This window comes from Carassius gibelio, chromosome B8, assembly GCF_023724105.1.
Source record: "Carassius gibelio isolate Cgi1373 ecotype wild population from Czech Republic chromosome B8, carGib1.2-hapl.c, whole genome shotgun sequence".
In the NCBI taxonomy this organism is placed as follows: domain Eukaryota; kingdom Metazoa; phylum Chordata; class Actinopteri; order Cypriniformes; family Cyprinidae; genus Carassius; species Carassius gibelio.
This window is the reverse complement of record NC_068403.1, coordinates 31,488,271-31,512,039: the sequence shown is the minus strand read 5'-3', so window position 1 is coordinate 31,512,039 and position 23,769 is coordinate 31,488,271. Positions and strand designations below refer to the sequence as shown.

At 39.0% G+C, this 23,769-nt stretch overlaps 1 protein-coding gene across 1 annotated transcript; it reads right to left on the bottom strand.

Annotated features, from left to right (window-relative positions):
• Positions 1-11,786: 11,786 nt before the first annotated feature.
• LOC127963131 (uncharacterized) lies at positions 11,787-23,012 on the bottom strand. Its single transcript, XM_052562865.1, has 6 exons — positions 22,955-23,012; positions 22,691-22,844; positions 19,986-20,146; positions 19,254-19,460; positions 17,786-17,967; positions 11,787-17,691 (listed from the first exon to the last, which is right to left on the bottom strand). Exons 1-6 carry the CDS (start codon positions 23,010-23,012, stop codon positions 12,133-12,135), a joined length of 6,321 nt encoding a protein of 2,106 aa, XP_052418825.1. The 3' UTR covers positions 11,787-12,132.
• Positions 23,013-23,769: the final 757 nt, after the last annotated feature.

The following is a 23,769-nucleotide window of genomic DNA, read 5'->3' as shown; positions in this document are numbered from 1 at the left end:
TACTTCGAGTCCTTTTGCAATGGCTGAACAAGCTGAGAGGAGGTAATATGTGTGTTTTTGTTTTACAATTGCATGTCTTTGTTTAACAGTTTAAACTGCAGTGTAAATAAACTGTAAACAAATGCTTTCCTTGCTTAGTATATTGTTTCCTGTCCGGATATCTGTAAGCTCAGTCATCAAGAGGTTCACTGTCATTCACGTGTAGTCAGGCGTAAGATGTTGTTTATTGTTTTATGGAAAAGAATACAAATGAACCTAGCTGTTGGGTAAAGAAAGCTGAATGTTATTTGTCAATGGGCTAAGCTAAACCAAAAAACGTGTTTGCACTGGAATGTGTGCGTTAAAATTGTGTTATGAAATGTATTCCTGTTTTGATAGCAAAGTTAGAGTGATTTTTCAAGACACCATTACACAATGGAAATGCTAATGGCACAGGTCTCGCTCTGCTGCTGATGGCTGTTTTTTGTTGTTTGCCTTTCTAAATTTCTTTAACTCATGTCTGATTCTTTAAAATCATCTGTCAATTCTCCGTCATCGGTTAGGAACCTAGGTGTGCTATTTGATTGCAATCTTTCCTTAGAAAGCCACGTTTCTAGCATTTGTAAAACTGCATTTTTCCATCTCAAAAATATATCTAAATTACGGCCTATGCTCTCAATGTCAAATGCAGAAATGTTAATCCATGCATTTATGACCTCAAGGTTAGATTATTGTAATGCTCTATTGGATGGTTGTTCTGCACGCTTAGTAAACAAACTACAGCTAGTCCAAAATGCAGCAACAAGAGTTCTTACTAGAACCAGGAAGTATATGACCATACTAGCCCTGTCCTGTCAACACTGCACTGGCTCCCTATCAAACATCGTATAGATTTAAAAATATTGCTCATTACTTATAAAGCCCTGAATGGTTTTGCACCTCAGTATTTGAATGAGCTCCTTTTACATTATACTCCTCTACGTACGCTACGTTCTCAAAACTCAGGCAATTTGATAATACCTAGAATATTAAAATCAACTGCGGGCGGCAGATCCTTTTCCTATTTGGCGCCTAAACTCTGGAATAACCTACCTAACATTGTTCGGGAGGCAGACACACTCTTGCAGTTTAAATCTAGATTAAAGACCCATCTCTTTAACCTGGCTCACACATAACATACTAATATGCTTTTAATATCCAAATCCGTTAAAGGATTTTTAGGCTGCATTGATTAGGTAAACCGGAACCGGGAACACTTCCCATAACACCCTATGTACTTGCTATATCATTAGGCAAGGCAAGTTTATTTATATAGCACATTTCATACACAATGGTAATTCAAAGTGCTTTACATAAAAGAAAGTAAAATAATCATGAAGAAAAATAATAACAAAAATAAAACAAGCAATTTTAAAACTTTTAAAATGATTAAAACATTTAAAAACATTTAGAAAATGATTTTACATAAAAAAATAAAATAAAATAAAACATTGAAAATATAGTGCAATCAGTTCGGACATTGCACAGTGCTCATTCAATAAATGCACAGCTAAAAAGACGCGTTTTGAGTCTAGATTTAAATGTGACTAGTGTTTTAGCACATCTGATCTCTTCTGGAAGCTGCAGCCTTAAATTGAACTACTGGTTTCGTCTGGTCAGAGGAGAACTGAGCCTGGTTTCTCCCAAGGTTTTTTTCTCCATTCTGTCACCGATGGAGTTTCGGTTCCTTGCCGCTGTCGCCTCTGGCTCGTTCAGTTGGGGTCACTTCATCTACAGCGATGTCGTTGACTTGATTGCAAATAAATGCACAGACACTATTTAACTGAACAGAGATGACATCACTGAATTCAATGATGAACTGCCTTTAACTAACAATTTGCATTATTGACACACTGTTTTCCTAATGAATGTTGTTCAGTTGCTTCGACGCAATGTATTTTGTTTAAAGCGCTATATGAATAAAGGTGACTTGACTGACTTGACTTGTAGGAATCATTTATTTCATGTCCTCTCTCCCCCCTTTTTAGAAAAGCTGACCGGCGCTTCACTGCTTGGTTTGCCACAGACCGCAGGAGAACCTTCCTGTCCACCTGGCGAGAAACAGCACGCCGGAACAAATAGCCTCAGAGGTTCAAAAGACGGAGTCCAGCAAGCACTGGATGCTTAGAGCTAGGACGTGGGACCACAGCCACATTTGTGCCCTCCATTTGTGCAGAACCTCGCAGGAGAACTTCTGAACCGTGGCTTCTTCGTGACAGACCTGCCCCTAGGAGCCCGGAGCCGGAGGTTTGGCGGAGGAGGCTGATGACCCGTCCTGTCTTCATGAAAAATAAGTGTACTCTGACCGTGCAACACACGTGCGAAACACAAAAAGCACCACGAGAGGGTGAAACTCTATCCATCTATCCATCTATCTATCTATCTATCTATCTATCTATCTATCTATCTATCTATCTATCTATCTATCTATCTATTTATCTATCTATCTATCTATCTATCTATCTATCTATCATATTCTCCAGGATATAACCCTTGGCTTCTCAGTCGCCCTCTCCTGGATAAAACTGTGAATAGCCATGTGTAAAAAACTGATTAGGATTCCAAATTTTTTAGCAGGATTTGACACTCCAGGCGGAGCTCTTGAGCGGATGACTTCACTCAAAGACATCTTTCCAGTCTAATTTTAATGATGCACTCTCTCTCTCTTTCACAAACACACACATACACTCCTGTGCACACTCACACGCACGTGTGCACACTCACACGCATATGCAGTCAAAACACACAGACGCACACGAACTGGCTGGAAAACTATTTTTATTCAGGCTAGTGATACCTTGTTCCTAAAAAGACAAATGATTTCACGGGTTATTTCGTTTGGATGTATTTCTTGTTTTTATCGATGACTGGCTTCCTTTTTGTCACGCTTTAGACTGATGTACGGTCACATTGGATTTGAAAACGACATCCTTTCTTCCATAGATCCACGCTACCTGAAAGAAGGCCGCCTTCTGAATCCAACGATACCGGTTATGTGCACATCGGACCTACGCTTCAAAAGATACGGACAGGTAAGCTTTGGCCAATCAGATCGCATATGCTAATGAGGGTGGAATTAATGAGGGTGAAACTCGTTTTTATCTATATACCTAACCCTCTAACCCTAACCCTAACCCTTCAGCTCTTGGATTTTTTCTAATTCTAACCCTAACTCTAACCCTAACCCTAACCCTAACCGTAACGCGTCGCGACAGACCTGAATGACAAAATTTGAAGACATTTAAAAATAAACAGCCGGCATCATTAGGGTGGTGATGCGTCTGAGCACAATATATGTTTATTTAATAATTATTTTTCTCCGTCCATACAGACATTGAGATGTGTACTTTTAGAGTAATATACCCCTCACCACATCTAAACCTTAACCTACCATCAATTTTTTCTTCACAGACCCCTAGGAAAAACAGCCCGTGTGGCTGTAGCCTGGGTTTGGGATTTTTTACAGGCCCTAAAAAAATATTTTTGACTGGCGTTGGCTTTCTGTGGGGAAGTGTTGGCTGTTGTGTGTGATTTGGGGGTGTGCTTGTGACTCTTGGCGGTCGGTGGGACTCAGGCCCGTGCATAACCGTTTTCGAATCCTTCGGGATTCGGATCCTGGATTTTCCTTCACCTAACCCTAACTCTAACCCTAACTAACCCTAACCCTAACCCTAAGGTCTGGACCTTGGACGTTTCATTCCTCTAACCAGCCAGTGCCTTCGTCTCTGAGCTTTGGGCTGGCCCTTGTCAGGCCTTGTTTTAGTGAGTTGATGCAGAATATCAGTGACAACAAAATGGTAAATCACACCAAAATGGATCATGACGCACCAAAAAGTGCTGATATTTAGTGGTAAAACGTGTGTGCGTGCAGACACGCCCCCTCAGAGACAGTATAAATAAGAGTGAGTGACTGGAACCTTTCATTTTGTGTTCGAGCTAGCCTGAAGAAGGAAAATAAATTCTGAAATGTCGCGATAAGGCTTGAACAGTCCACTTTGGGGCCTCCATCAGTGTGGTGTGTGATGTAGAGAGCCACAGAAATTTTCTAGACGGTTCCAAAAATTATTTTCTCCATCCAGACGATGTTGAGATCTCTTGAAGTCACAGAAACGTATTCCTCCATCCAAAACGATGTTGAGTTGTGTATAGTTAAATTACTGATTACTCTCTCAAAAATTAGTTTTGTTTTCCTCCAGCTGCGCTCCATTTTTCGGGCTGCTCTCTTTAGGGTGCGAGTATGCTCATTATACCATGGTGTCAAACTGTTTTCCTTAACCTTCCTTAAGCGTAAAGGAGCAACTGTATTTAAAGTGCTAGAAAAGAGAGAGTCCATAGTTTCTGTTACATCATCAAGTTGTTCTGAGGTTTTGGATATGCTAAGGAATTTGGATACATCAGGAAGATGACTTAAAAAAGCAGTCTTTTGTGGTAGAAGTGATGGTTCTTCGATACTTGTAACAAGAAGTAGAATTTACAATTTTGGCTATATGAAGTTTACACAGAACTAAATAATGATCTGAGATATCATCACTTGGCTGAATAATTTCAACACTATCAACATCAATTCCATGTGACAGTATTAAATCTAAAGTATGATTTCGACAATGAGTAGGTCCTGAAACATGTTGTCTAACACCAATAGAGTTCAGAATGTCTATAAATGCTGATCCCAATGCATCTTTTTCATTATCGACATGGATATTAAAATCAACAACTAATAAAACTTTATCTCCAGCCAGAACTAACTCGGATGTAAAATCACCAAACTCTTTAATAAAGTCTGTATGGTGCCCTGGTGGCCTGTATACAGTAGCCAGTACAAACATAACAGGGGATTTATCATTAACATTGGTTTCTCTGGATAATGTTATATGAAGCACCATTACTTCAAACGAGTTATACTTGAAGCCTGCCCTCTGAGAAATCCTGAAAACATTGTTATAAATTGAAGCAACTCCTCCCCCTTTGCCTTTTAGACGCGGCTCATGTTTATAACAGTAATCTTGGGGGGTGGACTCATTTAAAATAATGTAATAATCAGGTTTTAGCCAGGTTTCTGTCAAGCAGAGCACATCTATATTATGATCAGTTATCATATTATTTACAAAAAGTGTTTTCGTATAAATGGATCTGATATTCAATAAGCCAATCTTTATCATTTGTTTATCCATATTGCATTTGTTTTTTATTTGTTGAACCTCAATTAAATTGTTAGCCTTAACTTGGTTTGGACGTTTTTTGTATTTTCTAGTTCGGGGAACAGACATAGTCTCTATAGTGTGATATCTAGGTGAAAGAGTCTCTATGTGCTGAGAATTAGCTGACCTCTGTGACGGGAGGCAGCTAGCAGACGGTCGGTTTAGCCAGTCTGTCTGCTTCCTGACCTGGGCCCCAGTTAGTCACTATGTGCCATATTTCTAGACAGAAGAGTGGCGCCACCCCAGGAGGGATGAAGACCATCTCTTTTAAACAGGTCAGGTCTGCCCCAAAAGCTCGTCCAATTGTCTATGAAACCTATGTTATTCTGTGGGCATCACTTAGACATCCAGCCATTGAGTGATGACAATCTGCTATGCATCTCGTCACCACGGTAAGCAGGGAGGGGACCAGAGCATATTACAGTGTCTGACATCGTGCTTGCAAGTTCACACACCTCTTTAAAGTTATTTTTAGTGATCTCCGACTGGCGAAGTCGAACATCATTAGCGCCGGCATGAATAACAATCTTACTGTATTTACGTTTAGCATTAGCCAGCACTTTTAAATTTGCCAAGATGTCAGGTGCTCTGGCTCCCGGTAAACATTTGACTATGGTGGCTGGTGTCTCTATATTCACGTTCCGTACAATAGAATCACCATAAAACTGTGGATAAATATCATAAAACTAATATCATATTCTCCGGGATATAACCCTTGGCTTCTCAGTCGCCCTCTCCTGGATAAAACTGTGAATAGCCGTGTGTAAAAAACTGATTAGGATTCCAATATTTTAGCAGATTCTGACACTCCGGGCGGAGCTCTTGAGCGGATGACTTCATTCAAAGACATCTTTCGAGTCTAATTTTAATGATGCACTCTCTCTCTCTTTCACAAACACACACATACACTCCTGTGCACACACACACACTCTTGTGCACACTCACACACACACACACGTGTGCACACTCACACACATGCACTCGAAACACACAGACACACACGAACTGGCTGGAAAACTCTTTTTATTCAGACTAGTGATACCTTATTGCTAAAAAGACGAATGATTTCAAGGGTTATTTCATTTGGATGTATTTCTCGCTTTTACCGATGATTGACTTCCTTTTTGTCACGCTTTTAGACTGATGTACGGTCACATTGGATTTGAAAGCAACATCCTTTCTTCTGTAGATCCACGCTACCTAAAAGAAGGCCGCTTTCTGAATCCAACGATAACAGTTATTTGAACATCCGACCTACGCTTCAAAAGATACGGACAGGTAAGCTTTGACCAATCAGATCACATATGCTAATGAGGGTGGAATTAATGAGGGTGAAACTCGTTTTTATCTGTATACCTAACCATAACCCTAAAGATGTTCTGCATCACACAACACCCTAACCTTAACACCCATTTTGTTGTGCAAACCTATTGGAAGTAACCACAAACCTTTTAGCCCTATTTTGTATTTTGCACTGATATCAGGAACATTTTTATTTGATTTTGGACTTATTCGGGGCTGCGTGGGCCTTCGGGATTGCTTTTTTCTTGGCCCGGGGCAGCCATTAGTGGTCAGAAGAAAGTAGGACTGTGCCCAACCATTTCTGGGGCCGCAAGGCCCTAGATCTTGGATTTTTCATTCCCCTAACTCTATACCAAATCTGTAGCTGGACTTACTGGAATCTTGACTCCTTGATGATGTCAAAGTTTCTTTGGAATGGAACTCTGAACAGCTGCTTCATTCTGACATGGTTTCTTTTAAGGACTTTCTTTTATTGAGACACTGTTTTCCAAATGAATGTTGTTCAGTGCTTTGACGCAATGTATTTTGTTTAAAGCACTATATAAATAAAGGTGATTGATTGATTGATTGATTGACTTGATCAATAGTTGCTTAGCTCACACCGTTTACATTGCTAAATTCCTGGATTTCACACAGTTTGATTGCATTGTTTGCCACAACCATATCTGGTAAGTGTGTGGATTATATAAAGTAAAAACAAAAAGCACATCAAAATTGACAGTGACAGACACATAAATTGGATTGATCCATCTGGATTACTGTAGAAACTTTGTTCCGTTAACAGGGTAATACAGTTAACTGAAATACACAGTAATTTACAGTAACATTGTGTCTTAATGTGTTCTCATTCCAAAAGATCCTGACAAATGCCACAGTGCTCCTATTCAAAATGGACTGGACCCTTTATCAAGCCTCTCTTAAGGACAAGCCATGATTGATGGTCAATAATTGTTGCCCCAATTTCTTGAAGTCTATTGTTTCCTCTTGCTGTGGTTATTCCACCACACATGTAAACTCCCCTGGATGCTCTGCCATGCCCTCTTACTCTGCTCTTACTTTGCATGCCTTTGGCCTCTTTGATTCATAACTGCAAGTAGCAACACAGAGATAGCATTTTTTAGGGATGGTTGAGGATTGATTGCTGAATGAAGTGTTGTGCAAACAAGTTTTACACAGGTGCATTAGATAGTCACCACAACTGACAGAAAGTACTTATATAATTATAAATATTTAGGGCGGCAGCTCAGCCAGGGCAGCAAGAGAGAGAGAAGGCGAAAGAGAGAGTAGGGGAGAGAGAGAGAGAGAGAGAGAGAGAGAGAGAGAAGGCGAGAGAGAGAGAGAGATAATTATTAATTTATTTGTTTGTTTCACATAGGTTACAATTATGGCACTTCAACAAAAAATTTTTAGTAGCTATAAATAAATAAAAAAAACTTTACATTTCGAATAAAAATTCCCGCCCGGCAGCGCCCTATTAGTAGATCTATATGCATGCAAAATACTTTAATGTATATTTAAAAATGTCAAAACTAATAAAATTATCTGGTCATGAGTAATCGCCTGTCACGGTTTGTGAATGCACCGTCTCCAGCTGTATTCATGTGATGTCATGTTGATTGTTTCATGTGGGTGTTGCCACTTATCTTCTGATCAGCGGCAGGTGCTACTCATTCCAACAGCCTATTGAACGCCCTGTCTTTTGTCTCCTGTTCGTCAGATCGTTGTTTGTAGATTCCGTGGCTGATGTCTTGTTCGTGTGTTCCTGCCTTGATTTGTCTCCTGTCTGGTTTCTGTTGGACCCTTGCCTTCACATGGATTATATTCGATTATAATCGTCTTCAGCGCACTCAATCCATCAGCTCACCAGTCTGTGCTGCCATAGTGGTTCCTGCGTCACACTCCGTCCTTCCATCATCTCATCTATCCAATAAACTCTATTTTACTTGCTATTGTCTCCTGTCTTCTATACACTAACGTCACAGAACAATCTGACCAACATGGAGGCAGCGAGTATTCAACCATCTGTTCTGGAGGAATTTCTCAGTGCCAGTGTTCGGAGGATGGACTCCCAGGAGAGGACTCTTAACGACACTGGTCGCGCGGTTCAAGCCTTGGTGACGCAGGTGTCCGAGCTCACCCAGCAATTCCATCTTCTTCGAGCTCCCACTGTGCCACCCACACCGCCCGTTCTCCCGATACCACCAGTGACCGCCTCCCAGCCGGAACCACGCCTTCCGATCCCGGAAGCATACTCTGGTGAGCCTAGCTTCTGTAGAGCATTTCTAACCCGTTGTGATAGGCATTTTTCCCTTCAGCCCAGAACATTCTCAAACGAAAGAGCTAAGGTGGCCTTCGTTTTAACGTTGCTCTCTGGGAAAGCGGCACTATGGGGGACGGCGGTGTGGGAGAACCAGGACCCATGCTGCGACTTGTTTCAGGTGCTCTCCGCCGAGATTAGGCGGGTCTTTGATCGGGCCGTCGCAGGACGGGAGGCAGCCAGGAGGCTGGCAGAGTTATGCCAGCATGAGAGATCCGTCTCAGACTTTTCGATCGAGTTCCGGACCCTGGCGGCAGAGTGACATTGGAACGAAGAGGTGCAGTGGGACATGTTCCTGCATGGGCTGGCTGACCGCGTCCAGAGGGAGATCTACGCCCTGGATCTTCCCCCCTCTCTCAATGGACTCATTGAGCTGGCATTACGGGTCGATGCCCGTCTCACACGGATGGAGAAGAGGGGTCTACTCAACACCCCATCCAGGGGACCAGCAGATGGGCGATTTAGCAGCGGGGACGTGGTCAGCCCCACCTACGATCACGAGCCCATGCAGGTAGGGCGAGCTCGGCTAAGGAGAAGGAGAGGCGGAGGTCCCTGGGCCTCTGTCTTTACTGCGGGGGAGCCGGCCATCAAGCCCATGCCTGTCCGGTAAAAGGCCATGCCTTTTACCGGGCTTGGCCTTTTACCGGACAGGCATGGGCTTGATGTCCGGCTCCCCCGCAGTAAAGACAGAGGCCCAGGTCCCCATAGAACATCTTTTGTCAGAGAATGGCTCAAGAACTGTCTTTGAAGGAACTCAAAAAGACTTATAAATGAATACCCACACATTTGACTATCATGTTAATAATCACTTATTGTGTATGTCTTTTAATAACTATTGAATAGCTTAAGGATTCATATTCATGTTTAGTATGTATGTGTTTGAATCTGTTAGCTTGAAACATTCCTGACCATCAATTATTTGTCAAATGTATCATATTCTTGTTATAGGAATCATGTCCAAAATTAGACCCTGCAAGAGCGGAAAAATTCGGACCATGTGCTTGATAAGATAACATCTGATTTATGATACCCCGAGCAAAGACAATATCTAATTGGTCAAGGCAACATTTGAGGTGTGGCCAAAAGGCCAGTTTAAATACTCAGGAGACCATGAAATCCTGGCTTTTAGCTTTGCTTCTTAGCTTTTGCTATTAGTCATGCCTGCTTTTAACTTTTATCTTGTAGCTTTGCTTTTAGTCATGCTTTTAGTCATTACTGTTAGCGTTCTTTGAGCGCGGTTCCAGCGTGCTTGCTGTAAACTTGGGATTCCACATTTTCGTTCTCTTAAACTCATTTTTCCCTAACTTTGAATCTTCCTGTGTTAAATTAGTTTATATGTCTTAAGTTTAAGAAGTCGTGGCCTAATGATTAGATAGTCGGACTCAACCGAAAGTTGTGTATGTATGAAAGTTGTGAAAGTCTGTATGTTCACAGTGTGTGTGTTATCACTGCTCTGTGTGTGTGCACTTTGGATGGGTTAAAAGCAGAGCATGAATTCCTAGTATGGGTCACCATACTTGTATGGTGTGCTGTATGTCAAGTCTCTGTATGTCACGTCACTTAGATATATCTAATAAAGCCTTTTGTGCTTACACGTTAATGTCTTAAACTGCCGATCTTGTTAGTGGGCTAATTGATAGTGTTTTCACTATAGTTTGGATATTAATATCTAGAGCAGATTTGATGTTAAACGGCTCGTTCAGTGAATCACAGGGCGCCTCAGTGATCAGCCGTGAAACAGTGATTCTGTTCAAATTCCCTAAAAATTTAAATCTTAAATGATTCCCTTTGAGCTAAATTGACCTGTTTCGATTACAATGTGATGATGAAGAACACGCGGATCCTCATTTCATTTTGAGTGTATTAGAAAATTAGAAAAACTGTAACATCTTTCTGCTAATTACTTTCAGTCTTGAACATAAATGTACATAGGAGCTCATAAAAGGAGAGCTTTAGGTTTTGAAAAACTGTGTCTGATAAATCCAAAAATATAATATTATGGCAAAGGTGTTTGCAACGTTATACAAATGTTTGCTTTTGAGAATGACTGTGATATTTTCAATGCAGTGCTTAATTTTGCAAGAGATGTGAGGCATTTTGAATTTTGTGTGTGCAATTCGGGGAATTGTTTGTATGAAAGCCCAGACAAGCATAGTTGTATCAAAGGCTTATTACTTTTCTTTTATTGAGTTCTACTGTAAGTGATCATACCATATTGATTTTTTTTTTTTAAAGTAGATTTGACATTTAGTAAATTTTAACAATACTTTTACTACACTCAAGAACATCATAATATAGGAAGTGCAATATAAAACATATATTGAACAGTTTTTTTATTTGTCATTTTACACAGTATTTTAAAAATTGTTCAGCATACAAGACATGATGTATTTTGAAAATATTACAACTCTTACCAACACTTTATATCACATGGATTAAATAAAAAGTAATTTATAGTAATACTAAATTGTATTCGATCTTTAGCCCTACATGACATCGTGATATCTTTAGTGAGAAAAAAAGATGATCAAAAAATAAGATCAAACCCAATTAGCATGTCATAATTTCCCATCATTTAATGTTTACATTGTACATTTATTAATGCATTTACAGATGCATTTGTCCAAAGATACTTCCATATGAGGAAAACAAACAATTGATTAATTTTAAGCAAACAATAACATTAAAAATGCTAGTAATACAAAACAAAGTTTCAAACATTTTCCAGGTACAAGTTACCACAGGGAGGGATAGTGTAAAATAGTGTAAGCATTGGAGAGGTGTGTGTGCAAGTGTATGTATGTAGATGAATATAGATTTGGTGAGTTATAAATACATACATAAAGCTATTTGATATCAACAATTTAACAAGATTACATCAACATGTTGCATATAATATATTATTTCAACACAAAATAAAAAATAAAATTACAGGTACTAGGGTCTGTTAACAAAGAGGATGACTTAGTAATACCAGGTATATGCCTCACAAAACAACAAAGTTCTGTCTAGTCAGTCTACCAGATCTGTGAGAAACTAAGCAAAAATCAGGAATTCAAACTACCAGAAATATGTCTGTGTGTATATATATATGTTTAATCTCTTTATACAATCTGCCAATAAAATTATTCAGAAATATTAACTGAAGTTAAATGCCTTATTTAAACAAGCAGTGTAGTATAACAATGCTAACTATGATATGCAACAATGTATTAATTTCATGTTTCCTAAATCTATTTTGTTTGTTTATTCAATTTAAGGCTGTAAAAAGACTACTTAGAGGAGTGCAAATCACCTTTATAAGTATGTGGATTTGATCTCATTTTCACTCTGATATTCATCTACACAGCTCTCCTCCAAGATTTTGATGAGATATGACATTGTGCTATTTGGGTCCAGCAGAGTCACTAGAGGGACATTCACACCTCTATCATTGAAGATAAGATTTTGCAGGGTCATGGCTAACATTGAGTCAATGCCCACTTCAAAAAGATGCACATCATCATTCAGCTCATCCATCTCAACACCAGTTGTTTCACCAATCATGAACCTAAGATAATCACGTGGTGAAGATGATGTCATGGATTTCTCAGGTTTTATGCTCACACCAGCTTTACTAATGGATTCCTGTGCTATTTTGAACAACCGTGCATTCAGTGATTTGTTTTGACTGAGAATGTTATTCCAGGTGTTTTTAAAATTGAATTTGCATACAACCTGTTGAGGTTTGTTGATTAGGAGGCACTGCTCAAGACTTTCATGGATTTCTGGAATCTCCAAAAGCATGATCCCCTTTGCCTCCAGAAATCTTTGGAAATGGGCTTTGTTCAACAGAAGACCGAGATTCAAAGCTCCCCAGTTAATGGACTGTCCAGAAAGCCCAATGTTTCTGCGGTACTGACAGAAAGTGTCCATGAACGTATTAGCTGCAGCATAATTCGTTTGTGAGGCATTTCCCATGAAGGCAGAGATGGAAGAATAGCACACAAAGTAATCCAGATTGCATTGTATGGTAGCACGGTGAAGGTTCAACACTCCATTCACTTTTGGCCTCATAACTTTCTCATAAAGAGCTTTGTCAAGATGTTCAATCAGACCATCATGCAGCACAACTGCGCTGTGAAATATGCCTTTGATTGGACTGAATGGAAAAAGTTTTCCAATATTAACAATTGTCTGGTCCACTTGATCAGATACAGAAACATCACATGACAGAGACTTAATCACAGAACCATATTGGGTACTGAGTTTACTTATCTCTTGTTGTATCGGAAGGTTTGGGTCACTCCTAGACAGAATGACAATGTTCCCTCCTCCTTTTTGAGCAATGAACTTTACTGTCTCAAACCCCAACCCTGTTAGACCACCTGTCACAATATAGACTGATTGTTTATGAAATAGACTGCTTTTTGGTATTACTGGAATGTCAGACAGTTGGTCCTTGGCATTACTGTTCAGGGCAATTATGGGTAGAATCTGGCATGTGAAGTATGTTTCAGATTCTTTAACAGACATAAGATCAATGTCTTGAGTTTTTGGTCTTTGAACAATTATTGTGTACAAAGACAAGGACTTCCTCTCCAAATGCATAGATTTCATCCAACTGTAGATTCGTGGCATTTGCGTTTGCAGAGACCCTTTCTGCATAATTTGGGACAAGAAAATGACATGGAAGTGGACCTCCTCATTTGCATCTTTGAATGATGATGTATTGAATGGAAATTCTGTCTGGAGGTCATAGACAAGAACAATGTCTTTGATACTTCTAACACCGCTAGCTATTTCTATGGTTTTTACATTATAAGGAGGAAGTAGAACAGCTCCCTCAGCCTCACTTAAATCACAAGACAGCCGATCTACCTGTGTGTTCACTCTGACTTCCCAACCTGATCTGTTTGCAATAGCAATTAAGACATTCATCAATGCTGAGTCAGGAACAGGGGAGAAAATACCCAATTTCCTTTGTGGTTTAGCCTTGGGTAAAGCCTCATTAAATATCTCCCAAGCCAAGACCATATAAGAGACACAAGGGATTTCATTCAGGAACGAAAACCTTTTTGCTTTGCAGCAAACAGCTGCTGGGAGAACTACTTTAGAGGTGGCAGCCACAGGGTAACAACACACAACGTGATCACCAACTTTAAATTTGCTGACATCTTTACCCACAGCTGTGACAGTGCCACTGATGTCAAGAGCTAAAAGCTTATGGTTTTCAGTTGTGTGCTTGTTCCAATACAATGTCCGTCCATAACTGAGGTCAGTCATGCTGACTGGAAAGTAATCTGATGTATGAACACAGATTTTACTAAGGTGAACCTCAATGTTTTTTTCTTGAATCGGTTCAATGGAATTATTAATAAGAGAAGCTGATAGATTAGTCATAATATATGGGTCAGATGTTTGTAAAATGAAGACTTCATTGTGCAACATGTGTACATTTCTTGAAGAGCTTGTTATGGTTGGCAATGGAGTGTGGGTGATTTCAGGTTTGAGAATTTTACCCTCCTTCACTACTACCTCTGGATATTTGTGACAAGGGTATGAACTTAGGACTTGGAATAAAGCCTTGTTGTCTTCAAAACTAATAGACCCCACATCAATCAGCTGAAAAGAAAGTTCTGGCAATTCAGCTGCACATGCTCTTGTCATGCCTGATAGCACAAACCCAGGGTTGATGTAGTCAACTGTGCTCTCAGAGGATCTATAGGTTATTACTCTGATATTGCCTGGGAAATTAATTGTTTTAAGATATCCAACAATATTTCTGAAAATCTCACAACACCCTGACATGTTGTCCAAGACATTCTCTGATATGCGAGAAGTTAGGTCTGCATCACTCCACAAGAACAAAATATCCTTGAAGTTTTTCTTTACATTTGAAACTTTCAGTTTAGAAAAAAGATGGTCAACTCCATACTCTAACAGCATGTTACTGTTTGTAGAAGATAGATATCTAGATGCTGGGTCCAAGTACTGTTGCAAAGCTTTAGAAAGTCCCACCTTATCAGAAAAGACCAATGCTTTAATTGATGTTTTAGATGTTGTTTCTTCAGAGATAGTACTGAACTCGTTGTGGAAGAAGTACTCCTCAACTACACGTGAATGACTTCCAAGCATTCTAATCTTCACATGCCTGAGCTCAACCAAGACCCTACCATGTTTGTTGGCTAAGCAGCCACAAATGTCAAAATCATGTTCTCCCACATGCACTGCTCTCAGATATACAACCATCTCCTCTTGCAATGGTTCAAATACAATCAGGCTACCTATTTGTGCAGGAAATTGAGGTCTTGCTGATAGCTCATGCGCAATAGTTCCAGGAATAAGTTGCATGACATAATCCAAGACCACAGGGTGAAGGTAATAGTCATGTAATTGATGCAGTAATTCCTTTTGGATCCTCACAACAGATATAGCCTCCCTAAATTCTTCCCCACAGTAAACATCTGCCTTATTTCTGAAGACTGACCCGTACTCAAATCCTGTTTGACTTAGATGCTTGTAGATCTTTTCCGTAGACATGAGGAATGTGCATCTTTTGTAAATACAGTCCAATGAAATGAACTCTTCTTCAGGCATTCTACCTTGTTTTATTTCTACTGTGCCAAATGCATAGACTGCAGAAGTAGATTGTATTTTGAAATTACATGTGTTATCTGCCAAGTCTTCTGATGGATCCAGCACAACTTTTATCTCTGGGGCGTTCTTGGTGAAAACAAATGGACTCTGAAATGTTATACTGAGCTGTAGAGAACTGAGTGGGACCTTGGGTTTTGCAAATGCTATGGTGGCTGCCAAGCCTAACTCTGCATAAAATGCCCCAGGAATGATGGCAACTCCATTGTGCCTGTGGTCCTTCAGGAAGGCCACTGATTCAGACGATAAGTCACAGTTGAACACTGAACTGTCTGTGCCTATTTGTGTTACTACTGGATGGTTGCAGGTGGGACCTATCATCTGCAAACGTGAAGCAAAGACATCTCTCTTCACATCATCAAACTGGTATCGCGGGTAGGGAATTGGTTTGGTCTCATAACCTTTGTAGAACACTTCCCAGTCCACTTTGAACCCAAGCTCAAACAATTTAGAAACAATAGCAAGTATTGTCTCGTGATCTTTTTCTGCCTGCAGTGAGGAAAGCACAATGACACCATTTCCCAGAGTCTCAGTGATGTACCGCTGCAAAGATCTTCTTGGGCCAATTTCAACAAATATCACATTCCTTTTGTTTTTAGCTGCAGACTTCACAGCTTGCTCAAATTTAACAGGCTCCCTAATATTTCTTGCCCAATAGTCACCAGTAATAAAGTCTGAGGAACAAAAATGTTCACCAGTAACTGTTGAGAACAGTTCTGTCTCCAAATCATGTGCCTGCAAAAAGCCTATGCTGTCTTTCACTTTGGATACAATGGGATCCATTCTGTGACTATGGTATGCTGCAGGTACATCCAAGGTGCGAAGGAAGAGATCCTTTCCACTGGCTGACATGTGCAAATTCTGATGCAACCTTTCAATATCATCTGCATCTCCTGAGAGGGTGCAAGACTGAGGGCTGTTGTAAGCAGCTAAACAAACCTTTCCTGAATAAGTTGGAAGCACTTTCAGGACTTCAGAAACAGACATATTACTGACAACCAGCATCTTCCCTCCTGTCACAGTACTTTGCAAAGAACTGCGGCAGTGGATGACTTTCACTGCATCTTCAAGTGATAACAACCCAGAACAATGAGCTGCAGCGACTTCTCCAATAGAGTGCCCCAAAACAGCATCAGGACTGATGCCCCAGTGTTTCAGAAGGTTAACAACAGCAACCTGAATAGCAAACAGTAGAGGCTGGACAACCTGTGGATCAGACAGTTCTTTACTTATGTCAGATTCAGTTTCCAACATCTCTATCAGATTCAAACTTCTATGGGTTTGCAAAAGTGTTTCAATCTTACTGATTTCCTCTCTGAAAACTGGCTCTTGTTTTAGGAGCTGTTTGCACATACCCTGATATGTAACACCATTGCCACAAAAAACAAAAACTAGCTTGGAGTCTGTCTTTGATGGTACAAGCTTTTTCTCTAAAGCATCAGTAAGTTTCTCTTGCAGATCTGTCAATGATGATGTTTGAAATACCCTCCTGTATTTATGTTTCAAGTGACTTCTTCTACATGCAGATGTGTAAAGTAAAGATTGTAGATCTGTTATTTTGCCTGTCATAATTTGTTTTGCAGTGTCTTCAGTTACATTTTTCATGGATTTTTCTGAGGCAGCAGAAACTACAAAATACTGATGTGTTTTGGTCAGTTGAGCACTGGGGATTTTTGACTGTACATATTGTCTGACAACTGCATGCGCATTTGTTCCACCAAACCCAAAGTTATTGATTCCTGCAGACCTCCCTGATTTGTAGTCACTGATCCATTTTTCAGCTGTGGTGGGAATCTTCATATTAAGAGATTCAACATCTATGCTGGAGTTTTCCATTGAGTAGAACAAAGATGGCACAATGGTTTCATGTTTCATCATCAAAAAAACCTTTATAAGCCCTGCAACCCCTGCTGCAGATTCTGTGTGTCCAATATTACTCTTAACAGAACCAATAATCAGTGGTCCTGACTTATGAGGTCTTGCTTTGGCAATAACTTTTGATATACTACCTGCCTCTATCGGATCTCCAACTGGAGTCCCAGTCCCATGAGCTTCAATGTACTGGACACTAGTCAGGTCAGTCTCCGTTGAGTAGATTTTTTTAAGCAGCTCTTCCTGCTGAACCATGGATGGTTTGGTCATTGGACTAACGGTGTGGCCATCTTGATTTACTGCAGTTTTGCTGATGATGCCCCAAATGTGATCATGGTCTTTGAGAGCCTGTCAAAATACAACATTGTTGTTTCTTGCAGTAGTAATTGTAAGGTACATTGATTTCATAGTAATGTGTTTATATGTGACAATCTTTGTTTACTTTTTTCAGAGGCTTTAAGAGAATGACCCCACAGCCTTCACCTCTTCCATATCCATTGGCTTTGCTACTGAAAGGCTTACTGGTGCCATCAGAAGAGATCATTTTTGCCTTGGAAAGACCCACAAAAATGGTTGGCTCCAAGATGCAGCTCACACCCCCACACATGGCCATATCACAATCTCCTGTTGAGTGGAACACAGACGATCACACATTCCAAAAATTTGAATAAAGCACAAATTTAGGGTTGGTGCAGTCTATTGGCTGGAACTGTTGTGGGACACAAATCACATGTAAAGTCTTAGAGTTTAGTTTAGATGTTTCACAAAATCTTTTTAAGATAAATATTGCAGGTGAGAAGAGAAAATGCATGTTCACATGTAGTTTAAAGCTAATATGAGTATCATGATTGCATAGTGCAGACTACACCTCTGCACTTACTCCAGATTTCACTCAACATGGAGACAGGAAAGTTGTCAGTCATTAAATGGGAAAACAAAATAACTGGTGTTATTTAAAAATATATTTTTTAAATGAAAAATAAATGTGTTAAAGGGGTCATGAACTGAGAAATCTAAATTCCATTGATCTTTTGATATATAAGAGTTCATCGTACTATAAAATTATCCTCTAAGTTTCAGAACTCAAAACTTTCTCATTAGTCTAAAAACAGCTTATATTGAAGCCAATCGTATAAAACAACATTTTGTTGAATGTAAACCCTGCCTTCTTCTACATCACGGCCCATTTACCTCTGCCCACTGATTCATGCATGTAATGTCAATAAACGAGAGAGATGAATGAAAGTCTACTCAGAAACCAAACAATAAAGATGCTCTAAAGATAACAAGATGCTGTGCAGTGCAGAATTATGTACAAACACAGTATTTTCATAACCTTTCATTGGATCCCAACATTAGGAAAGAGTAGATTAGCTTTATTTTTAACGAAGATCCAAATCACATCAGTAAAAGTTTGGTTATTTGTTCACTTCATTTCACCATGGATTAATTTACAAACAAGGCACAATTCAACACAAATTTTCTAAAAGTCTGAATCAAAAAGATGATTCTGTGCCGGCTATATTGGATCCAATAATAATGTTGCAACACACAAGTGTAACTAACTTTTTTTTTTTTACGTGGTCACTATTGTTTTGTCTGTTAATACAGATAGTTTGATATGTACTGAGTATTTATGCGTTTTTAACCTAAATCGCAGCAGCATCCATCCGTGAATGAAGTAGGCTATCAAACTTTCACAACTGTTAGTCAGTCATATCAGTGGGCATTTAGACTCTACAATCCACCATGCCAATTCAAGCTAAAGTTCTGATGAGGGGGTTAAAACAGAACAGAAAATAAAACAACACCTTTAATAGTTACTTGGAAATAGTAGTTTGATTACACTCATGTTGTAATGTGTTACCCCAACATATTTACATATACATATACATATTTATGAAGATTACCTTGTTTAATGGCTTGACAAGCGAAGTGAAGGGCAACAAGGGATGAGGAGCAGGCACAATCAATGGTCAGTGAGGGGCCAGTGAAGTTGAATATGTATGAGATGCGGTTGGCAGCTATGCTCATAGATACACCAGTACCATAAGAGTGGTCAATGTATTTTGGATTAGTTCTTACACTTGCCAACTCAAAGTCTTTGTTCATTAGGCCTGAATGAAAAAAGGGGGGAAATTATTCATATTAATACAGAAATTATTATTTAATTAAAAGCATTATTTATTCAATGTTTTAGAAAAGCTGGAAAATAAAGCTTTTTTTCAATTCAGTGAAAAGTGACAAAATATTGCTTTTTAATGGGTTAGGAAATAGTTTTTTTTCTGTAAAGATATAAAATTTTATTGCAGTAACTGGAATTAATTTGGCAGATGATTTTATCCAAAAGCTCTTACGATCTCAATAGAGGAACCTGGACTGCTTTGCTCAAGTGCACAACAGAGATAGCTTCAACAACAACAAAAAAAAAATCTTATCTACATTAACATTTACTTTTAATCATTTAGCAGACGCTTTTATCCAAATCGACTTACAAATGAGACAAATTATCTGATCAATATCTGCATTTATTATCTGCATTTATAAACCTATCAAAAGATGCAACTAAAGATTTATATATTTTATCTCTGAAATAAAAAAATAGCAAACAAAAAATATAACAATTGTTCAGATTATGTTACCCAAAAATACTCCTGTTCTTGTTCCACTGGCCTTTTCCATTGGTATCCCAGCGTCCTCTAGTGCTCTGTAGGTGCACTGCAGCAAAAGTTTGTGCTGAGGGTCCATATTGATCGATTCCGCATCAGTAATTCCAAAGAACTTGTGGTCAAACTGATTCAGACTACACATACAAAAAAAATAATAATAATAATAATAATAAATAATAATAAACAAAAGTACACTAAATCTTCAGACAGACCATTAAATAGAAAAATACAAATTATCTAAATTAACTTTACACTGTTTGTGAAAACAGTTTTATTTAATGAAGTAAAAAATACACAAATATCCATTAAAGTTATAGGTTACTTAGTTAAGAGCAGCAAGTTATTATCTATTTTATCTTTTGTGGTTTCATTAACATTATTGACATAAGAAATGCACAGGTCAGTTACAGGTCCTTCTCAAAAAATTACCATATTGTGAGAAAAGTTCATTATTTTCCATAATGTAATGATAAAAATTTAACTTTCATATATTTTAGATTCATTGCACACCATCTGAAATATTTCAGGTCTTTTACAGCTCATGAAAACCCAAAATTCCTATCTCAAAAAATTACCATATTATGAAAAGGTTCTCAAAACGAGTTATTAACCTAATCATCTGAATCAACTAATTAACTCTAAACACCTGCAAAAGATTCCTGAGGCTTTTAAAAACTCCCAGCCTGGTTCATTACTCAAAACCGCAATCATGGGTAAGACTGACCTGACTGCTTTCCAGAAGGCCATCATTGACACCCTCAAGCGAGAGGGTAAGACACAGAAAGAAATTTCTGAATGAATAGGCTGTTCCCAGAGTGCTGTATCAAGGAACCTCAGTGGGAAGTCTGTGGGAAGGAAAAAGTGTGGCAAAAAACGCTGCACAACGAGAAGAGGTGACCGGACCCTGAGGAAGATTGTGGAGAAGGACCGATTCCAGAGCTTGGGGGACCTGCGGAAGCAGTGGACTGAGTCTGGAGTAGAAACATCCAGAGCCACCGTGCACAGGCGTGTGCAGGAAATGGGCTACAGAGAAGCAGCACTGGACTGTTGCTCAGTGGTCCAAAGTACTTTTTTCGGATGAAAGCTAATTTTGCATGTCATTCGGAAATCAAGGTTCCAGAGTCTGAAGGAAGACTGGGGAGAAGGAAATGCCAAAATGCCTGAAGTCCAGTGTCAAGTACCCACAGTCAGTGATGGTCTGGGGTGCCATGTCAGCTGCTGGTGTTGGTCCACTGTGTTTTATCAAGGGCAGGGTCAATGCACCTAGCTATCAGGAGATTTTGGAGCACTTCATGCTTCCATCTGCTGAAAAGCTTTATGGAGATGAAGATTTAGTTTTTCAGCACGACCTGGCACCTGCTCACAGTGCCAAAACCACTGGTAAATGGTTTACTGACCATAGTATTACTGTGCTCAATTGGCCTGCCAACTCTCCTGACCTGAACCCCATAGAGAATCTGTGGGATATTGTGAAGAGAAAGTTGAGAGATGCAAGACCCAACACTCTGGATGAGCTTAAGGCCAAGCATCCTGGGCCTCCATAACACCTCAGCAGTGTCACAGGCTGATTCAAGCTGAAATATGCTAATTTTTTGAGATAGGAATTTTGGGATTCATGAGCTGTATGCCAAAAACATCAGTATTAAAACAATAAAATACCTGAAATATTTCAGTTGGTGTGCAATGAACCTAAAATAAATGAAAGTTAAATTTTTATCATTACATTATGGAAAATAATGAACTTTTATCACAATATGCAAATTCTTTTAGAAGGACCTGTATATGAATGCACATCCAATATGTGACCCTGGAGCACATGGGGTATAATTTTAGCAATAGCTAAAATAACATTGTATGTGTTACAAATTATAAATGTTTCTTTTATGCCAAATATCATTAGAATATAAAATAAAGATCATGTCCTATGAAGATATTTAGTAAATTTCCTAAAGGCAATTTTCTCAGTATTTAGATTTTTTTTTCACCCTCACATAACAGATTATCAAATAGTTGTATCATGGCTAAATATTATCCGATGCTAATAAACCATACATCAATGGAAACATTGTAAAAATAATGGAACAATGGAAATGGACAGACCTTAGTTTCAGTGGTCATGTCAAAGCAGTAACTAAATCAGCATACTATCATCTAAAAAACATTGCAAGAATTAGATGTTTTGTCTCCAGTCAAGACTTGAAAAAAACTAGTTCATGCCTTTATCACCAGCAGGGTGGACTATTGTAATGGGCTCCTCACCGGCCTTCCCAAAAAGACCATTAGACAGCTGCAGCTCATCCAGAACGCAGCTGCCAGGATTCTGACTAGAACCAGAAAACCTGAGCATATAACACCAGTCCTCAGGCCCTTACACTGGCTTCCAGTTACATTTAGGATTGATTTTAAAGTACTTTTATAATACGTTTATGAATCACTCAGTGACCCAGGACCTACATACATAGCAGATATGTTCACTGAACATAAACCTAACAGACCACTTTCCTTGCCTTGCCTTGCCTAAAAAGGTTCTAGAACAACCCCTGGCTTTTGATATTTATATGATTGTGGGCTGTCGTACTAAAAAGTAATTAATGGCTACACTATTGCTCTTTATTGGAAGCTTATTCTGGTGTATGTTATTGATGTATTTTATAAGGGCATGAGAAATTAAATCTTACCCATTAATAAGTGATGCCTTTGCTGTGTATGTCTTTCCTGCCTTACTCTCATCTGGATCATACCACTGAGAGAGATTGAACCGTTCATTTGGTATCTGAACTGCACAATTCTCTCCATGAAGGAGGACTCTCCAGAAGTTTTCCAGTCCCTCACCTAAAAAAGCAGATGAAAACATACAAGCACGCAAGACTACAAAAAAACTTAAGCTGTGTTTTGCCAAAAACATAACACAAAGAACAAAGTCTGTAACTGTTCACAATTACCTCCTGGGAAATGGCATCCAATTCCAACAACAGCAATTTCTGTATCATCATCCATCATGTTTCATACATTGTCTATGAATCAGACAGCAGAGGGGAAAATAACACTGAATTAATTTAAAAACATTAGTCCTCATCAGGCAAATCTTGTTGACCATAGAACGGATGAAATATGTGAAATTAAATGAATTTACCTGGAAACTTACGATGGGTCTTGTCTTGTTGAAAATTTTCAGATTGCTCCAAGTCTCCCCAGTATATATTCAGCTAAAGTAGGAGTAAAAGTAACAATTTGCTAATGATTAACAAAAAAAAAAAAATCAGTAGCTTATATATGTAAGAAATCATTATCTGTTGTCCTTTTCCAAAGAACATTTATAGACACATTGGGACTTCCCATACCTCATGGCACAAATTCTTATCTTTTTTCAAAGGAAAATGCATCACTTCGATTATAATCAGTCTTTTATGGTTAATGTTCATACTTTTTTACTTAGAATTCAGTTATCAAACTCTGTGAAACAGAGTTGAGTCATCTAAGTACTACATTTTAAACATTTAACTCATTGTGTTTCTTCTTTTACACACAGTGTTTGTCTACAAAGCTTTTATTGTAAGTTAGAATCAGAAGTAAAAAAAAAAAAAGTAAAAAGGAAGTGACATACAGCAAAGTATGGTGACCCATACTCAGAATTCATGCTTTAACCCATCCAGAGTGCACACACACAGCAGTGAACACACACCCAGAGCAGTGGGCAGCCATTTATGCTGCAGCACCCAGGGAGCAGTTGGGGGTTTGGTGCCTTGCTCAAGGGCAC

Excerpts from the sequence above, each read along its gene's own strand:
- LOC127963131 (XM_052562865.1), bottom strand. The coding sequence starts at position 23,012 with ATGATGGATGATGATACAGAAATTGCTGTTGTTGGAATTGGATGCCAT. Across the intron at positions 19,461-19,985 it reads AAGAACAGGAGTATTTTTGG|GCCTAATGAACAAAGACTTT; the intron begins GTAACATAATCT and ends TTTTTCATTCAG. Across the intron at positions 17,968-19,253 it reads TTGTCAAGCCATTAAACAAG|GAGATTGTGATATGGCCATG; the intron begins GTAATCTTCATA and ends TCCACTCAACAG.